Raw genomic sequence first — 13,494 nt, forward strand, 5'->3', positions numbered from 1 at the left:
TTAGTGTGTTTCTTAGATCTGCAAATGGATAGTTTATTTTCTTAGGAAGTTGGGCCTAAATGTACAGAGCAAATGTAGCGAGCTATATACAGCCTGATAATACCAGTAATGATATAGACCAAAATCAGTATGTTATTTGTTTAACATTATCTTCTAAATCAGAGGAATACGTGACGCATGAATGCCACACGAAGTAGCAAAAATAGCATTCAATTTCGCCAAAAGACTATAGAGTCCCCTAGGAAACGCATCAACACTTTGGTTCCTACCCTGTCACAATAACTCCTCCCTGGCATTTTCATTCGCTGTCATGTCAAACACTGTATTCAAAGTGCCAACTATTATATTCTAACTACAGAATTAGAATAATCATTCTATTTCCCTGATTCCGACAGTTCACACACGTGGTTTGCTCTAAATCGCAAGTCAAATTGCGATGGCAAAAAGATAAGGCCTAGATTGTTTGCCCATATAGTGCAGCCCTACATGGACGGCAGTGTGGAAATTCTCTCAAGTGAGTGTAGGAAACACAAGTGTATGAAAAAGCTGAAAATTATTTTTCATTGAACTGAACAGTATGAAAAAAAAAAATCAGAATGGAGAAAGACCCATTGAAATCACTAAGAATGTATGTGTTGCCACCCTAGGGTCACACGCACTACTCAAAGCAAATGTATAACTTTTATTCAAGAAACATAAAATACAGTATAAAAAAACGAACATTTGTTATATATTATGATATGTTTTGGCCATATCACTCAGCCCTAGGAGCACACAAAAATATGCAGAAAGAGCAACCGTCAAGCAGTGAACCAAATTCATTTGGGTGGGGGTTAGGCTATAGGTCTGTTACGCTGAAACAAAACCACCACTGAACCCTCACCATGTAGAAAAGGCTTAGGCTATAGGTTTGGGAGATGTCAACCTATCCTATCGCGATTATGTATCCATAAAGCATTGTGATATATGATCGTATTGCCTCCTATTGGTCAACCCACAATTTTTTAAATTTTTTTATTATCCAAAACTACTATAATGCGAAATCGAATCATGACGAAAAATCATGTTGAAAGCCTGGGCAGAGGCTAAATGCAAGCAAATATTTTCTAATATTCATTTCTGGCGAAGGAGCTTCAGGATGGAACAGGTTTGTGTGCGTGTGGCGCGCACATGATTGAGCAGTGATTGTCTGATGAGGAATGGGATGTCTTAACATAGTGAGTTAGGTTATACGTTATCTGCTAGACAGAAGCAGTCTAGTCTTCAGAACTGAATAATAATTGCTTTATAAAACAGTAAATAAATAATGTTCTCTCTCTCAAAGCTGTGATTGCCTATTCCTAGGCTTCCCTAGGCTAGGCCTAGTAGGAGGATGGGTAATTGGCTATTAGGTTTTCAACCTCGCATGGAGGGTTTCCCCAGCCCGCATAAATAGTTAATTTCTTAATAAGCAAACTTGATTAAACTTGTCATTAGATGTTTCTATAGGCTATTGTTTGTTCGCTCTCAATGAGAAGGAACCCTGTTACATTAATTATTTGATTGAGAGAAAGCAATGCTTAAAACGATGAAAGCTTAGCCTATAGTAGGCTAAGTCATATTCATAGCCTATCAGAGAGAGAAATAGGGAATATAGGCTAAACATTTTTATTTTTTTTACAGCAAGAAAGTTAAGGAGTGTCGGTTATAAAAAATGTAAAAAATGAACAGGTTCAGGATATAGCCTAAGGCCAATGTATCCGACAGAGAAAGACGCAAACAGAGACACAGGCAGCGAGAAAGAGATTCCGACTAGACATTTTGTGCTACTTTTTTGGATTGATTCCACTCTTGCATTCTGTATATAACATGTATTGAAATATGCTATAGCAAATAAGAATAGACAAATTACTCTGATTTTAACGTGCTGCCCTTCTGTGCGCTGCGAAAATGCTCTTCACTGTGCGGAGCCAGTATAGTTCAAATAGGCTAAACCAGGGGTATTCAACTCTTCCCTTACGAGGTCCGGAGCCTGCTGGTTTTCTGCCCTACCCAATAATTGCACCGACCTGGTCTAAATCAGTCCCTGATTAGAGGAGAAAAATCAACAAATGCAGTGGAACTGGCTTCGATGTTCAGAATTGAGTTTGAAGGGGCTAAAGCACTGTCTGGTCACATATTGATGACGTCAACATGCTATCGCACGAAGCTAGTCTACTTCCCATCCCAGGTACAACAAAGCTCTACCCAAACTGCAAACCCTTTAGGATAAAAATCCAATTCATTTGCTATAATAAATGGGGTTACCAAACAGTTCAAGTAGAACAATTTATCATGTAGTGAAGTCTGTACATCACTCTTTCCCCATCCAGACAAAGAATCAGCCATGTCAATCTCTATGCTTGTGCCAATAACTCAGGCTTCTCTCTGTATGGATACGAAAATATTTAGGCCAAAAGTCCAAAAGGAACAGGAAGGGGCTGTAAACTAAGTTCTCTGCTTTGTTAATCATCTACCAAACGCCAAACAAGTCACCAAGTCCATTAATGCCGCTGACCCAACTGGCAGTCTATTTTCACTCAAAAACATTAAGCAGAAATGAGGCACTCTGGCTTGCGCCTCACGTGGAATACATTTGAAAGCCCCCGCTGAGGAAAACACAAGAGAAAGTGGAAATGTGAAAATTATACCCTTTGCATGAAGTCACATTTCCGCCTTGGTTTTATCTAAATCAAAACATGTATTCTGTATGTGCTCTCTGTTCTCTCTCTGCATATAAACAGTACATTCAGCTCTAGCCTTGGTTGTGGCAGTACATCACTGTGGACGGGGACTTAATAGATTCACACAGTGTACTCAGTCTCTCCAGTAACTACAGCATCACACCCACACTACCAACACCAGCTCTTCCAAGCAACTGGCGTTTATCGCCCCCTTCCTGGAGTTTGATCCTTCCATTCAGGGAGATGGGGCATCTCTAATTGCCATTAGCACATTGTTAGGCCAAATAGAAGATTTTTAGTTCATCTGCACAGAGCAGCCTTCTAGGTGAAAGCTGGGGACCCTTTGTACCGTGTAGATTAAGATCCCATTATCCTGAGTAGAATAGTTGGGGGAACACCATCTCACCTTCCATCTATGTTAGTCCCACTGTGTCCCCTTCTGGCAGGCAACAAACATCAAGAAGATTACATGATTTGGTTGACGAAAAGCTCTTTCAGCCTGTGATGCTGCTTGAGCCAAAGAAAAGGGGCATGGTAAGTCCCTTCTGCTCAATACACTGATGGTCACAAGGTGCAAAAAGAGTTTGTTTTTCAAAATACCCATATGGCCTTTAGCTTGGCATATGAACACTCATCACTTCAGTCTCACCATTTTCTAAACCTTTATATGATGGAACGTCACTTGGGGTCCTCATGTCACAACGGTGCGTCCTGTGGTACTTACATTTTGATGTGCCGCTGCTCAATGTCCACTCTGGTCAGCACCTCCTCCTCCAGGTCGGTGTCCCCTCCCGAGCTGCTCTCCGTCACATCCGAGTCGAAGTTGCTCTCAGCTACGTGCAGGTTGGCCGTGCCGCTGAGGTAGAGGCGCTCCAACTCTGTGGGGATGGAGCCGCTCTTCAAGAACCTGCCCAGGCTGTCCCTGGCTCCCAAGGAGTGCCGGCCCGGGCGCCATGTGGCGGTGGTGTCCCCCTTGCGCGTTGTGGTGACGGGAGGCAGCATGCTGAGGGATGAGTCCAGAAATCCCCCCAGCTGCTGCTTAACGTGGCGCTCCACCTGCTTGGCCTGCACCACCTGCAGCCGCTTGCGTAGCCGCCGCATCCGGCCCTCGATCTCACCCTGGCGGCTGCGGTTGAGCAGAGTGCGCTCCTTCACCTGGGCGTCCAGGCTGCAGAGGGTGGAGGAGGGGGACTGGGGTGCCGGAGAGCAGACTGGGGACCCCTGCTGGCTTCTGCCTGCCCTCTCCCAGTCAGTCACAGGCAGCATCAGCTGATTTGAGGGTGTGTCCGGCTGATTTGAGGGTGTATCAGGCGCCACAAAGTGAGCTGGTTGCTGCTGGAGGCCATTTCCTCCTGCGCTGTGAGAAACCCCCAGGGAATGCTTTTGCTTGACGGGTCCCTTTAAGATGGCGCCCGTGAAGGCCTTGGAGTCCAGTGGAGGCGTTAGGGGCTGAGATTCAGAGCTGGCGGAGGGTTTGCTCCTGTTCACCGCCACCACGGAGCCCGCTGCGCCGGACATGGCCAGCTTCTTGGCTAGGCCATTGATGGCCGCCACGGCTTGGCCACCGCCGTTGCTGCTCATGAGGCTCTTCAGTTGTCCTCCGGACAGCTCCAGAGTCTGCCGCTTACTCAGCAGGAAGTCTCCCCCGCCGTTGAACAGCGAGCTGGGCAGGATGCCGTGACTCTTCAGCACAGACTGCTTGATGAGGACTCCTTGCAGTTTAATAGACTCCTTGGTGGAGGGGACGGGGGTCACATCGGAGCACAGGTAGGAAGCTACCAGCGGCTGGAGCTTGCCCAGGGTTGAGGCCGGGGACTGCTGATGCTGCTGGGTTGGCTGCTCCTGGTTCCCGCTGCAAAAGTTGTGGGAGTGTTCGTCGGCGGCGGAGACCTTGCATTTGCCGGTGCCGCTGCTGTTGTGGATGAGGATGTTGCTTGTGTTGCCGTTCTCTGTGCTGCCCGGGGAGAGACTGGAGGACTGGGCAGCCAGTTTGAAGCGGATGTGGTGAGCTTCGGCTGGGGCGTCGGTGAGAGCGGGCGCCATCGCAGCCATGCAGCGCAGAGAGACGGACTCCGCGGCCTGCTCCACACCACCCGCTTACTGCCCTGCCAGAGGACAGCCTGGGTGGTCAAGAAGAGACAAAGTCAGACACTAGTACCACACAGTAAAGGTGTGATAGACAGCAGACACACCCAATCCTGGTCGGTGACCAACAAACCTGCCTCAAGTAACCACAGGTGGACTAACACCTCCTTAAAATGCTACAATGATTAACATAATTTACTCTAAGGCAAATTAGAGATGTTGTGATTCACTTGATAAATCTAACAAATTATATAAGATAAAAGCATTTACTTAGAGAAGTTGAGAAAACAAGGAGTATGTAGTCTGCTTTAAATTGGCCTATTAATTTACAAAAAGCATGCAATTGGAACCTCTAATTGTATATTAAATAGCATCCTTCATGTTGATAAGCATAGCATACCGCCTAAGACCTAACAGACCATAGTCAGGGTGGTAAGTATGGTGTTGCCTGAAAACAGGATTAAACAAATAATATTAACATGTATCTGTTTTTTTATTTAAATTAGGCCTTTAGTTAGGGCAGAGTCAACATTAAGAATATCCAGCAGGCTAGACTACTTTGTGATCTAATAAAAAACATTCAGGCAAGTAGATTTATGAGCCCATTTCTTTGTGATTGAACTTGCTTGACTAGCCTACATGGTTAACATGTAGGAAATAATGAAAACAATGTGGTCAACAGCAAGAAACTAGCCTAGCGGAACCTCCGGCTAATAAATCCTACAGCTAACTGCACCTGTGCTTGTGTGAACAAGTTGGCCTTCGTCATTTAGGACTACTCCCCAGGCTCCTCCTCAAATAATTATCTGTGCCCTGTGACCATTGAATTCAAGGATAGTCGGATGATAAGGAGGGAAAGCAAAGCAGCCAATGCAAATTATTCAAACCCTACTAAGTCAGATGCAGCAGGGTTTGGAGGTGTAAGCAGGTGGGTTTAGCCCAATAGCCCAAAGCACATGACATTCTGACTTCCTGTGTGATATTCTCAGACACACAAGTATCCACATTTCCTAAATCATATGTAGGCTACTAGATAATGTTCACAAGGTACAGCCTTGGTCGTGGTGCAATCAGTGTGTATGGTTAATGCCGATTTTAAGGGGGACGTTTATTATTGGATTGGCATTTAATTCCGGCAAACATGCGAATCCGGTCCAAATTCGATCTATTGAAGAATCCAATGATAAAAGGCGTTCTGCTTCTTCCCTGTATCATCTGTCAGGCGATATGAATGGGGGGGGGCTCAGTATTCCACCGCAGTTTCTTGTCAGCGCGCACAAACGCCATGTTGTATTTCCGAGGGAGATTCAATGCAATTCATCCACCTTAAACCGCCTATTCAGCGCTGATAAATCCAATAAACTTGTCCCGATCAAAAGGCTTGACGTTGAAAATGTCAATCTAATTATTACGTTGACGTTATTCATGCATTGGCTACTGTTTTCGATATATCAAATTTCCCTTTATTTTCCATGACGCCTTGGTAAAGGATTTGTTCGCACAATGCCCCCTAGAAATGTTTACGTTTATTGTTTTTGTCTTCAAATTCACGTGTCCAGTTACTGATTCGAACGTAATGCATCTCAACAAATTATTTAGCTAGCTCGCTCCAAGTCGTGTGTATTAAATTATTATGCATCTTATTCTAAATGGCAGCGTAAACGTTAGCCAACATTTGGCTGCACGGTTAGCAAACGTTAAATCAATAAGCACACAACTGTAGCGGCCTAGCTAGCTAACGTTATATTGTAACGTAAACAAAACGTTTGAAAAGCAATAGCAAAAACATTTCAGTGTGTCTTAGTTCATAAGGTTATAGTTGAATTATTATGATTTTTTTTTAAATACAATGGCTATTCTAGACATGCACATGATTCTGGCAATGCAATTTGTTCTCTAAAATAAGTCACACGCAAACCACGCTTTGCTTGACAATGTGTGATTGCTAAATCATTTTAATAGTTTTTAATAGTCTACTTGAATTAGGTACATTTTTGTCGAATGCTAAACCGGACAAGTTAGTCGGAGTAAAGACTAATCAGTCTTGTTAGCTAGCTAACAAAGAAAAAGGAGGAACCTACCACGTGACGAGGCGCACTATCCGAGTGAATTTCGGCAACAATCCCCCGCAGTTTTTGAAGGAAATGTAAACGGATACCACAACAAAACACGATTTGAATCGATTAATCAGCCATTCCCCTTTCTAAAAATGCAATCCTTTTTTATTTAAGACCCCGTTTCAAGCGCTCCAGATTCGTTCCGGAACCAAGCAATGGGCGAATCAACTAACGTAGCAAGCTACACCTTGCTTGCTAACTAACGTTAACGCGCTAAAGTTAGCTAGCTAGCGCGCCTCGCTACTAGTAATAGCAAGTAAGTGTAAAAATTGTCCTTTCTGGTCAAAAATACTTCTGTTAATTATTTTACAACAATCCTTTGTCGCAAACTCCGTTCCCCACACCCTAAGGTGTTTGAGAAGGCCAGTTTTTCTGGTGTTTGAGAAGAGCCTATTTTCTCGTTTTAGGGAGAGACGCTCAGAAAATGGCGGCTTGCTCCTCTCCCTCTGATTTGAGTCTGACAAACAGAAGTGGTGGTGGTGTGTGAATTCTGGTAGGCGGGAGACATTTCTCATTCTCGCCGCTAGACTGAAGGGCAGACAAGAGACTACATGAAATGCCCAAACGTGCCATAAGAGGGGGCTTCTTAAAGCATTTCTCTGTATGTGCATGTAAAAAGTGTCCCACAAACAAAAACCTGAACAAAAGGGTAAAAGCCTCCCCTGACACTGTATCAAAATTGTACTCGCTACACTCGCAATAACATCTGCTAACCATGTTTATGTGACCAATACAATTTGATTTGAATTATTTCTATAATATCTGTAGTGCTCAATGAATGGCACACCACGAGAACAACATTTACCTAAATTATTTCTTATAATTTGTCATGAGACAAACAAGAGTTATACTAGGGCTGGGCTATTCATACATCTGATGTACCAATACACACAATGGACTGTGGAAGGATGTACAGCAATACACTGCTAGAACCAAGTGCACCACAGATGTATACATCCTCCTTACAGATAAGATAACTGTCTAAATTGGCATTGAAAATGTCTGCTACATTGGCAGAGTGTGATGCAATAGTGGGTGCTTGTTTTGCCCCCTGGTGGGTGAAGATTTAATTTTATGCCCAATGAAGGGGTTTACCACAGAAGTGTCAAACTCATTCCACGGAGGGCCGAGTGTCTGCGGGTTTGAGTTTTATTCCTTTCAATTAAAACCTAGACAACGAGGGGAGTTCCTTACTAATTAGTGACCTTGATTGATGAATTAATACAAGGGTGGAGCGAAAACCCACAGACACTCAGCCCTCTGTGGAATGAGTTTGACAGTTGTTTATAAGACGTACAATCTCCACCCACCCAGGCGATGCAAAATGAATTAGTGCAATTGCTTCTGCTTTGGTTACTCAAATGCTACGCTCCCAGTGGACCAGACATGTTACTCTCCTGGGGTGTGTTCACAGAACGGTGTATGACAAAACAGTGTGCAATGTTGAATTCAACAGAAACGGTACTGTACGACCAGTTTTAAAAAATTGATTATGGTGGCCCTGAGGGCAATTACTGTGTGGTGTGCTGCACGAGTTTTGCAAATCCAAAATGATCACAGCCATATTGATCAGGCCACACCCACCAAACAGGAGCAAATGTACCTCAAAGGCTGTTGAAAAACAGTGCACACTGTTTTGGGGAAACGTGCCGTTCAGTACAAACCATCACACAACATAGCTAACATTGACACAAACTAAAATGCACACCTGGGGTGTATACATTACCCCGAACAAAAACACGTTTCTATTGGAAAAATTCAGGTAGGTCCCTCCTCGTTCCGTTGCTTGTGTTTGGTTCTTTAAACGGTAAATGGTTCCTTTGCGAGACTTAATGAACACACCCCAGGTTTGTCAGTGGGTTGGTCCCTGTTCAACTAGACATTTGACACAATGTGCCACTTTACAGCAAAGTATTATTACACAGACTTTTCTAAAATATAGGTATCCAGGTTGTTTCTTAAATCATCTAAGTAACTTCATTGAGGTACAACATTTTAAAAACATTAGGATGATGTGCGAAAATGCTAATATAGGTACTATTGACTTGGACCGTATTTGTGGCACAAATGCATAAAAGTTAGCATTTGAAAGTGGCCAGATAAACAAAACCAAAGCATGGTTTGTGGTCATATCTTGTCCATAGACTGAGTAAGGAAACAAATATGTAATTTAATAATTTCAGTGAACTATCCCTTTAATTGCATGACAAAATAAAAGGGGACTTTTATTTTGCCAATTGGTGAAGTGATGATATAATTAACCTGCTCTGGCGACCCACATTTAGGAAGATGTTGTTGTAAAGTCACGTAAGACAAACATCTAAACGATGGATAGAATGCTTATTACCAGAATATTCGCTAACATTTTACATTCAGACTCAGGGTAAACAGCCACCACTGTGCAGCTGGTTTTTATAACATACTGTCGTAACAGCAAGCGATGTAACGTCTGCCTATTGCGCTAGGCCGACCGGTCTGGCATGTTCGGTCTTTACTAAAACTTTCCTGTGAATACTTTGTACGATACTTAGACTTAAACATTAACCAATTAATCACAGGGTATCTGCAGATTCCATGAAGTTCAATTTAAGACTTTGCATGAACTTTTTAATGCCACTTGGAATGCATTTTAATACCTATTTTGTGCATGCCACATACCTGCTAATTTTCCCCTCCAGAAATGAGCCCATGTCAAAAAGCTGTATTTTTAGGGCTGGCTCTTTCACTATTTTTACCATAATGGCTGGTGTGGCTACTGCTAGCTAACAATAAGAGAAAGGTCAGTTTTCCGGGAAAAATATGAGTATTGCAATCTCCGATGGAGCAGTGTGGATAAAAATGTAGTACAGTGGCATATCCCATCACTGCATTGAGGTATGTTTTCCAACCCACATCTCACGCCAGCTCCACTGTGTCTTAATGTAACCATTAATGCGTTCTGACCCCAGTGCAGCTCAGTGTAAACAAGCATAACGGTAGAGTCGGCATATTCTGGCAAATATAATGGGCTAATCATTCGTTAGATCACAAACTAGGTGTCCAGATTATTGGCTTTGAACCGATACCAATACCAGCTAATGATACTCAATACTACAACAATACCACTGTGAACAAATGGCTTAAAGTCAGACATACAGCACTGTTACTGTTTAAAACACGTGGTCAACTCTCCATCTGGATAGCTAGGCCACTGGATGTGCAGGCTTTTAATCCAGCACTGCTCAAACACACCAGTCATCTTAAAGTCCTGTTGTGCAGTTTATTGGTAGAGTCTGGTGTTAGTGGAGCTGGAACGAAAGTCTACACACTCAGTAGCTCTCTTGGAGGTATTATGGTATAACACACAACAACCAAAAAGTCGAAGAAAATAATTCCCTCATTCAGTGAATCGGGTATCAAATGACTATACTTTCAAGCAAGGTAGCTAAGTGGGAGGGCTGGAGACCAACTTTTTCCAGTGCCAAGTAAGTCATGAAATAAGTTAATGCCTTCAGAAAGAATTCTCACCCCTTGACTTATTCCACATTTTGTTGTTACAGCCTGAATTTAAAATGGATTAAATTGAGATTGTCACTGGGCTCACACAATATCCCATAATGTAAAAGTGAAATTATGTTTTTAGAAATGTTTACAAATTAATTAAATTAAAAGCTAAAATGTCTTGAGTCAATAAGTATTCAACCCCTTTGTTATGGCAAACCTAAATAAGTTCAGGAGTAACAATGTGCTTAACAAGTCACATAAGTTGCATGGACTCATTCTGTGTGCAATACGTTTTTAACATGATTTTTAAATGACTACCTCATCTCTGTACCCAACACATACTGATAATTGTAAGGTCCCTCAGTCGAGCAGTGAATTTCAAACACAGAATCAACCACAAAGACCAAGGAGGTTTTCCGATGCCTCACAAAGAAGGGCACCTATTGGTAGATGGATAAAAAAGAAAAAAAAAAGAAGACATTGAACATCCCTTTGAGCATGGTGAATTACACTTAGGTTATTAATTACACTTAGGATGGTGTATCAATACACTCAGTCACTAAAAAGATACAGGCGTCCTTTCTAACTTCTAACACTCAGGGATTTCACCATGAGGCAAATGGTGACTTTAAAACAGTTACTGAGTTTAATGGCTGTGATAGGATAAAACTGAGGGTGGATCAACAACATTGTAGTTACTCCACAATACTAACCTAAATGACAGATTGAAAAGAAGGAAGCTTGCACAGAATAAAACATGTTCCAAAACATGCATCCGGTTTGCAATAAGGCACTAAAGTAAAAAATGTAAATTAAAATAAAAACTTTGTCCTGAACACAAAGCATTATGTTTGGGTCAAATCCAACACATCACTGAGTAGCACTTCATATTTTCAAGCATGGTGGTGGCTGCATCATGTTATGGGTATACTTGTCATCGGAAAGGACTAGGGAGCTTTTTAGGTTAAAAATAAAACAGAATAGAGCTAGGCACAGGCAAAATCCTAGAGGAAATGCTGGTTCAGTCTGCTTTCCAACAGAGACTGGGAGACAAATTCAACTTTCAACAGGACGATTATCTAAAACACAAGGCCAAATATAAACTGGAGTTGCTTGTGAAGACAACATTGAATGTTCCAGTTGACTTAAATATGCTTCAAAATCTATGGCAAGATTTGAAAATGTCTGTAATCACTGCCAAAGGTGATTGATTCTAACATGTATTGACTCCAGGGTGTGAATACCTACGCTACTGTTCAAAAGTTTGGGGTCACTTAGAAATGTCCTTGTTTTTGAAAGGAAAGCACATTTTTTGGTCCCTTAAAATAACATCAAATTGATAAGAAATACAGTTGTTAATGTTGTAAATGACTATTGTAGCTGGAAACGGCAGATTCTTTTATTGAATATCTACATAGGCCCATTATCAGCAACCATTACTCCTGTGTTCCAATGGCACGTTGTGTTAGCTAATCCAAGTTTATTTTAAAAGGCTAATTGATCATTAGAAAACCCTTTTGCAATTATGTTAGCACAGCTAAAAACTGATGTACTGATTAAAGAAGCAATAAAAAAACTGGCCTTCTTTAGACTAGTTGAGTATCTGGAGCAGCATGCATTTGTGGGTTCGATTACAGGCTCAAAATGGCCAGAAACAAATAACTTTCTTCTGAAACTCGTCAGTCTATTCTTGTTCTGATAAATGAAGGCTGAATGCCAAGGAGGAAACCTGGCACCATCCCTACTGTGAAATATGGTGGCGGCAGCATCATGATGTGGGGGTGTTTTTCAGTGGCAGGGACTGGGAGACTAGTCAGGATCGAGGGAAAGCTGAACGGAGCAATCCTTGATGAGACTGGGGCGAACGTTCACCTTCCAACAGGACAACGACTAAGAACACAGCCAAGATAATGCAGGAGTGGCTTCGGGACAAGTCTCCATGTCCTGGAACATGATCTAATATCTCTGGAGAGACATGAAAATAGCTGTACAGCGACGCTCCCCTTCCAACCTGTCAGAGCTTGAGAGGATCTGCAGAGAAGAATGGGAGTACTTCAACAAAGTACAGAGTAAAGGGTCTGAATACTTATGTAAATGTGTGTAGATTGATGAGGAAAAAATACAATTGAATCAATTTTAGGATAAGGCTGTAACGTAACAAAATGTGGAAAAAGTCAAGAGGTCTGAATACTTTCCAAATGCACTGTAGGTGAGAAATCAATTTTGAGTTCAGGCCGTCACACAATGTAGCTATTTAATCTATTAGTTCAGGGAATGCATAATGGCTATATTTTGATGTGCAACATGTCAAAAAAGGATCCAGAATTATCACATATTTTTGTCTCTTTAGAGATTAATTTGCCTGCATGTTTTTGTGCATATTGACCTAGGCTATTTACCACATGAGGTGGGAACTCAAAATACATCAGCTAGGTTGATATATGATATTGTTGCTAGATAGCCATGCAATTGATCTAACAGTACATTTTATGTCCTACAAAAACTGTCCATTGGTAGGCCTAAATAGGCTACTTGATGTATATACCACAAGTGGCACACTCTGCTCCGTTCTGCTGGCGCATCATCTCAATTACGTCCTATATTTGTAAATTGGTTATTTCCTCTATTGACAGTTGAACTTTTTCCCTACAATTATATTTCAAAATGTTGATCAACTGTCAGTAGCCTCTGCTTGTGCTTAACAGAATGCATCTCTCAAAGGGGGGAAAAGGTGTTAGAGTTAGCAGCGAAACAGGGATAGGGCAGATACTTTAATTGCCGGAAGCAGGTTAATGCACATTAATGTTGACCAAATAATGGTTTTAGAACCAAAAGAAATCTGTAATTTTTGATCCCAGCTAGGGAGTGGTCTTCAAATTTTATAGGCCCCTCTGGCAACGGCTCAACCTGCACATGAACTGCGCACATGTGGATAGCGCTCTAACATCTTGAAAGTGCACCTCGTATCATTTCATGTAAAAAAAAAAAAATGTTTTGCAGTGGTGGAAACAATTAAGCAGCAGTCAAAAACATAACAGTCATCTCCCATCACATTTTTTAAGACCTTTGATAAATTAAAGACTTAAGGCCTTTAAATTAGATAAATT

General features: G+C 42.0%; 1 protein-coding gene across 7 annotated transcripts in view; it reads right to left on the bottom strand.

The window, feature by feature from the left end:
• Window positions 1-13,494, bottom strand: part of kansl1a (KAT8 regulatory NSL complex subunit 1a) — a 59,690-nt gene that overhangs the window by 43,739 nt on the left and 2,457 nt on the right. For 5 of the 7 annotated variants that reach the window (XM_029629631.2, XM_029629632.2, XM_029629633.2 and 2 more), the window contains one exon: window positions 3,427-4,822. In XM_029629631.2, coding sequence (XP_029485491.2) covers window positions 3,427-4,754 — 1,328 coding nt within the window. In that variant the 5' untranslated portion in view covers window positions 4,755-4,822. Of the gene's footprint in view, window positions 1-3,426; window positions 4,823-6,868; window positions 7,399-13,494 lie in introns of those variants that run through there. The other 2 variants (XM_029629637.2, XM_029629630.2) reach the window with 2 other exon arrangements.

The sequence above is a fragment of the Oncorhynchus nerka genome, linkage group LG23 (assembly GCF_034236695.1).
Source record: "Oncorhynchus nerka isolate Pitt River linkage group LG23, Oner_Uvic_2.0, whole genome shotgun sequence".
In the NCBI taxonomy this organism is placed as follows: domain Eukaryota; kingdom Metazoa; phylum Chordata; class Actinopteri; order Salmoniformes; family Salmonidae; genus Oncorhynchus; species Oncorhynchus nerka.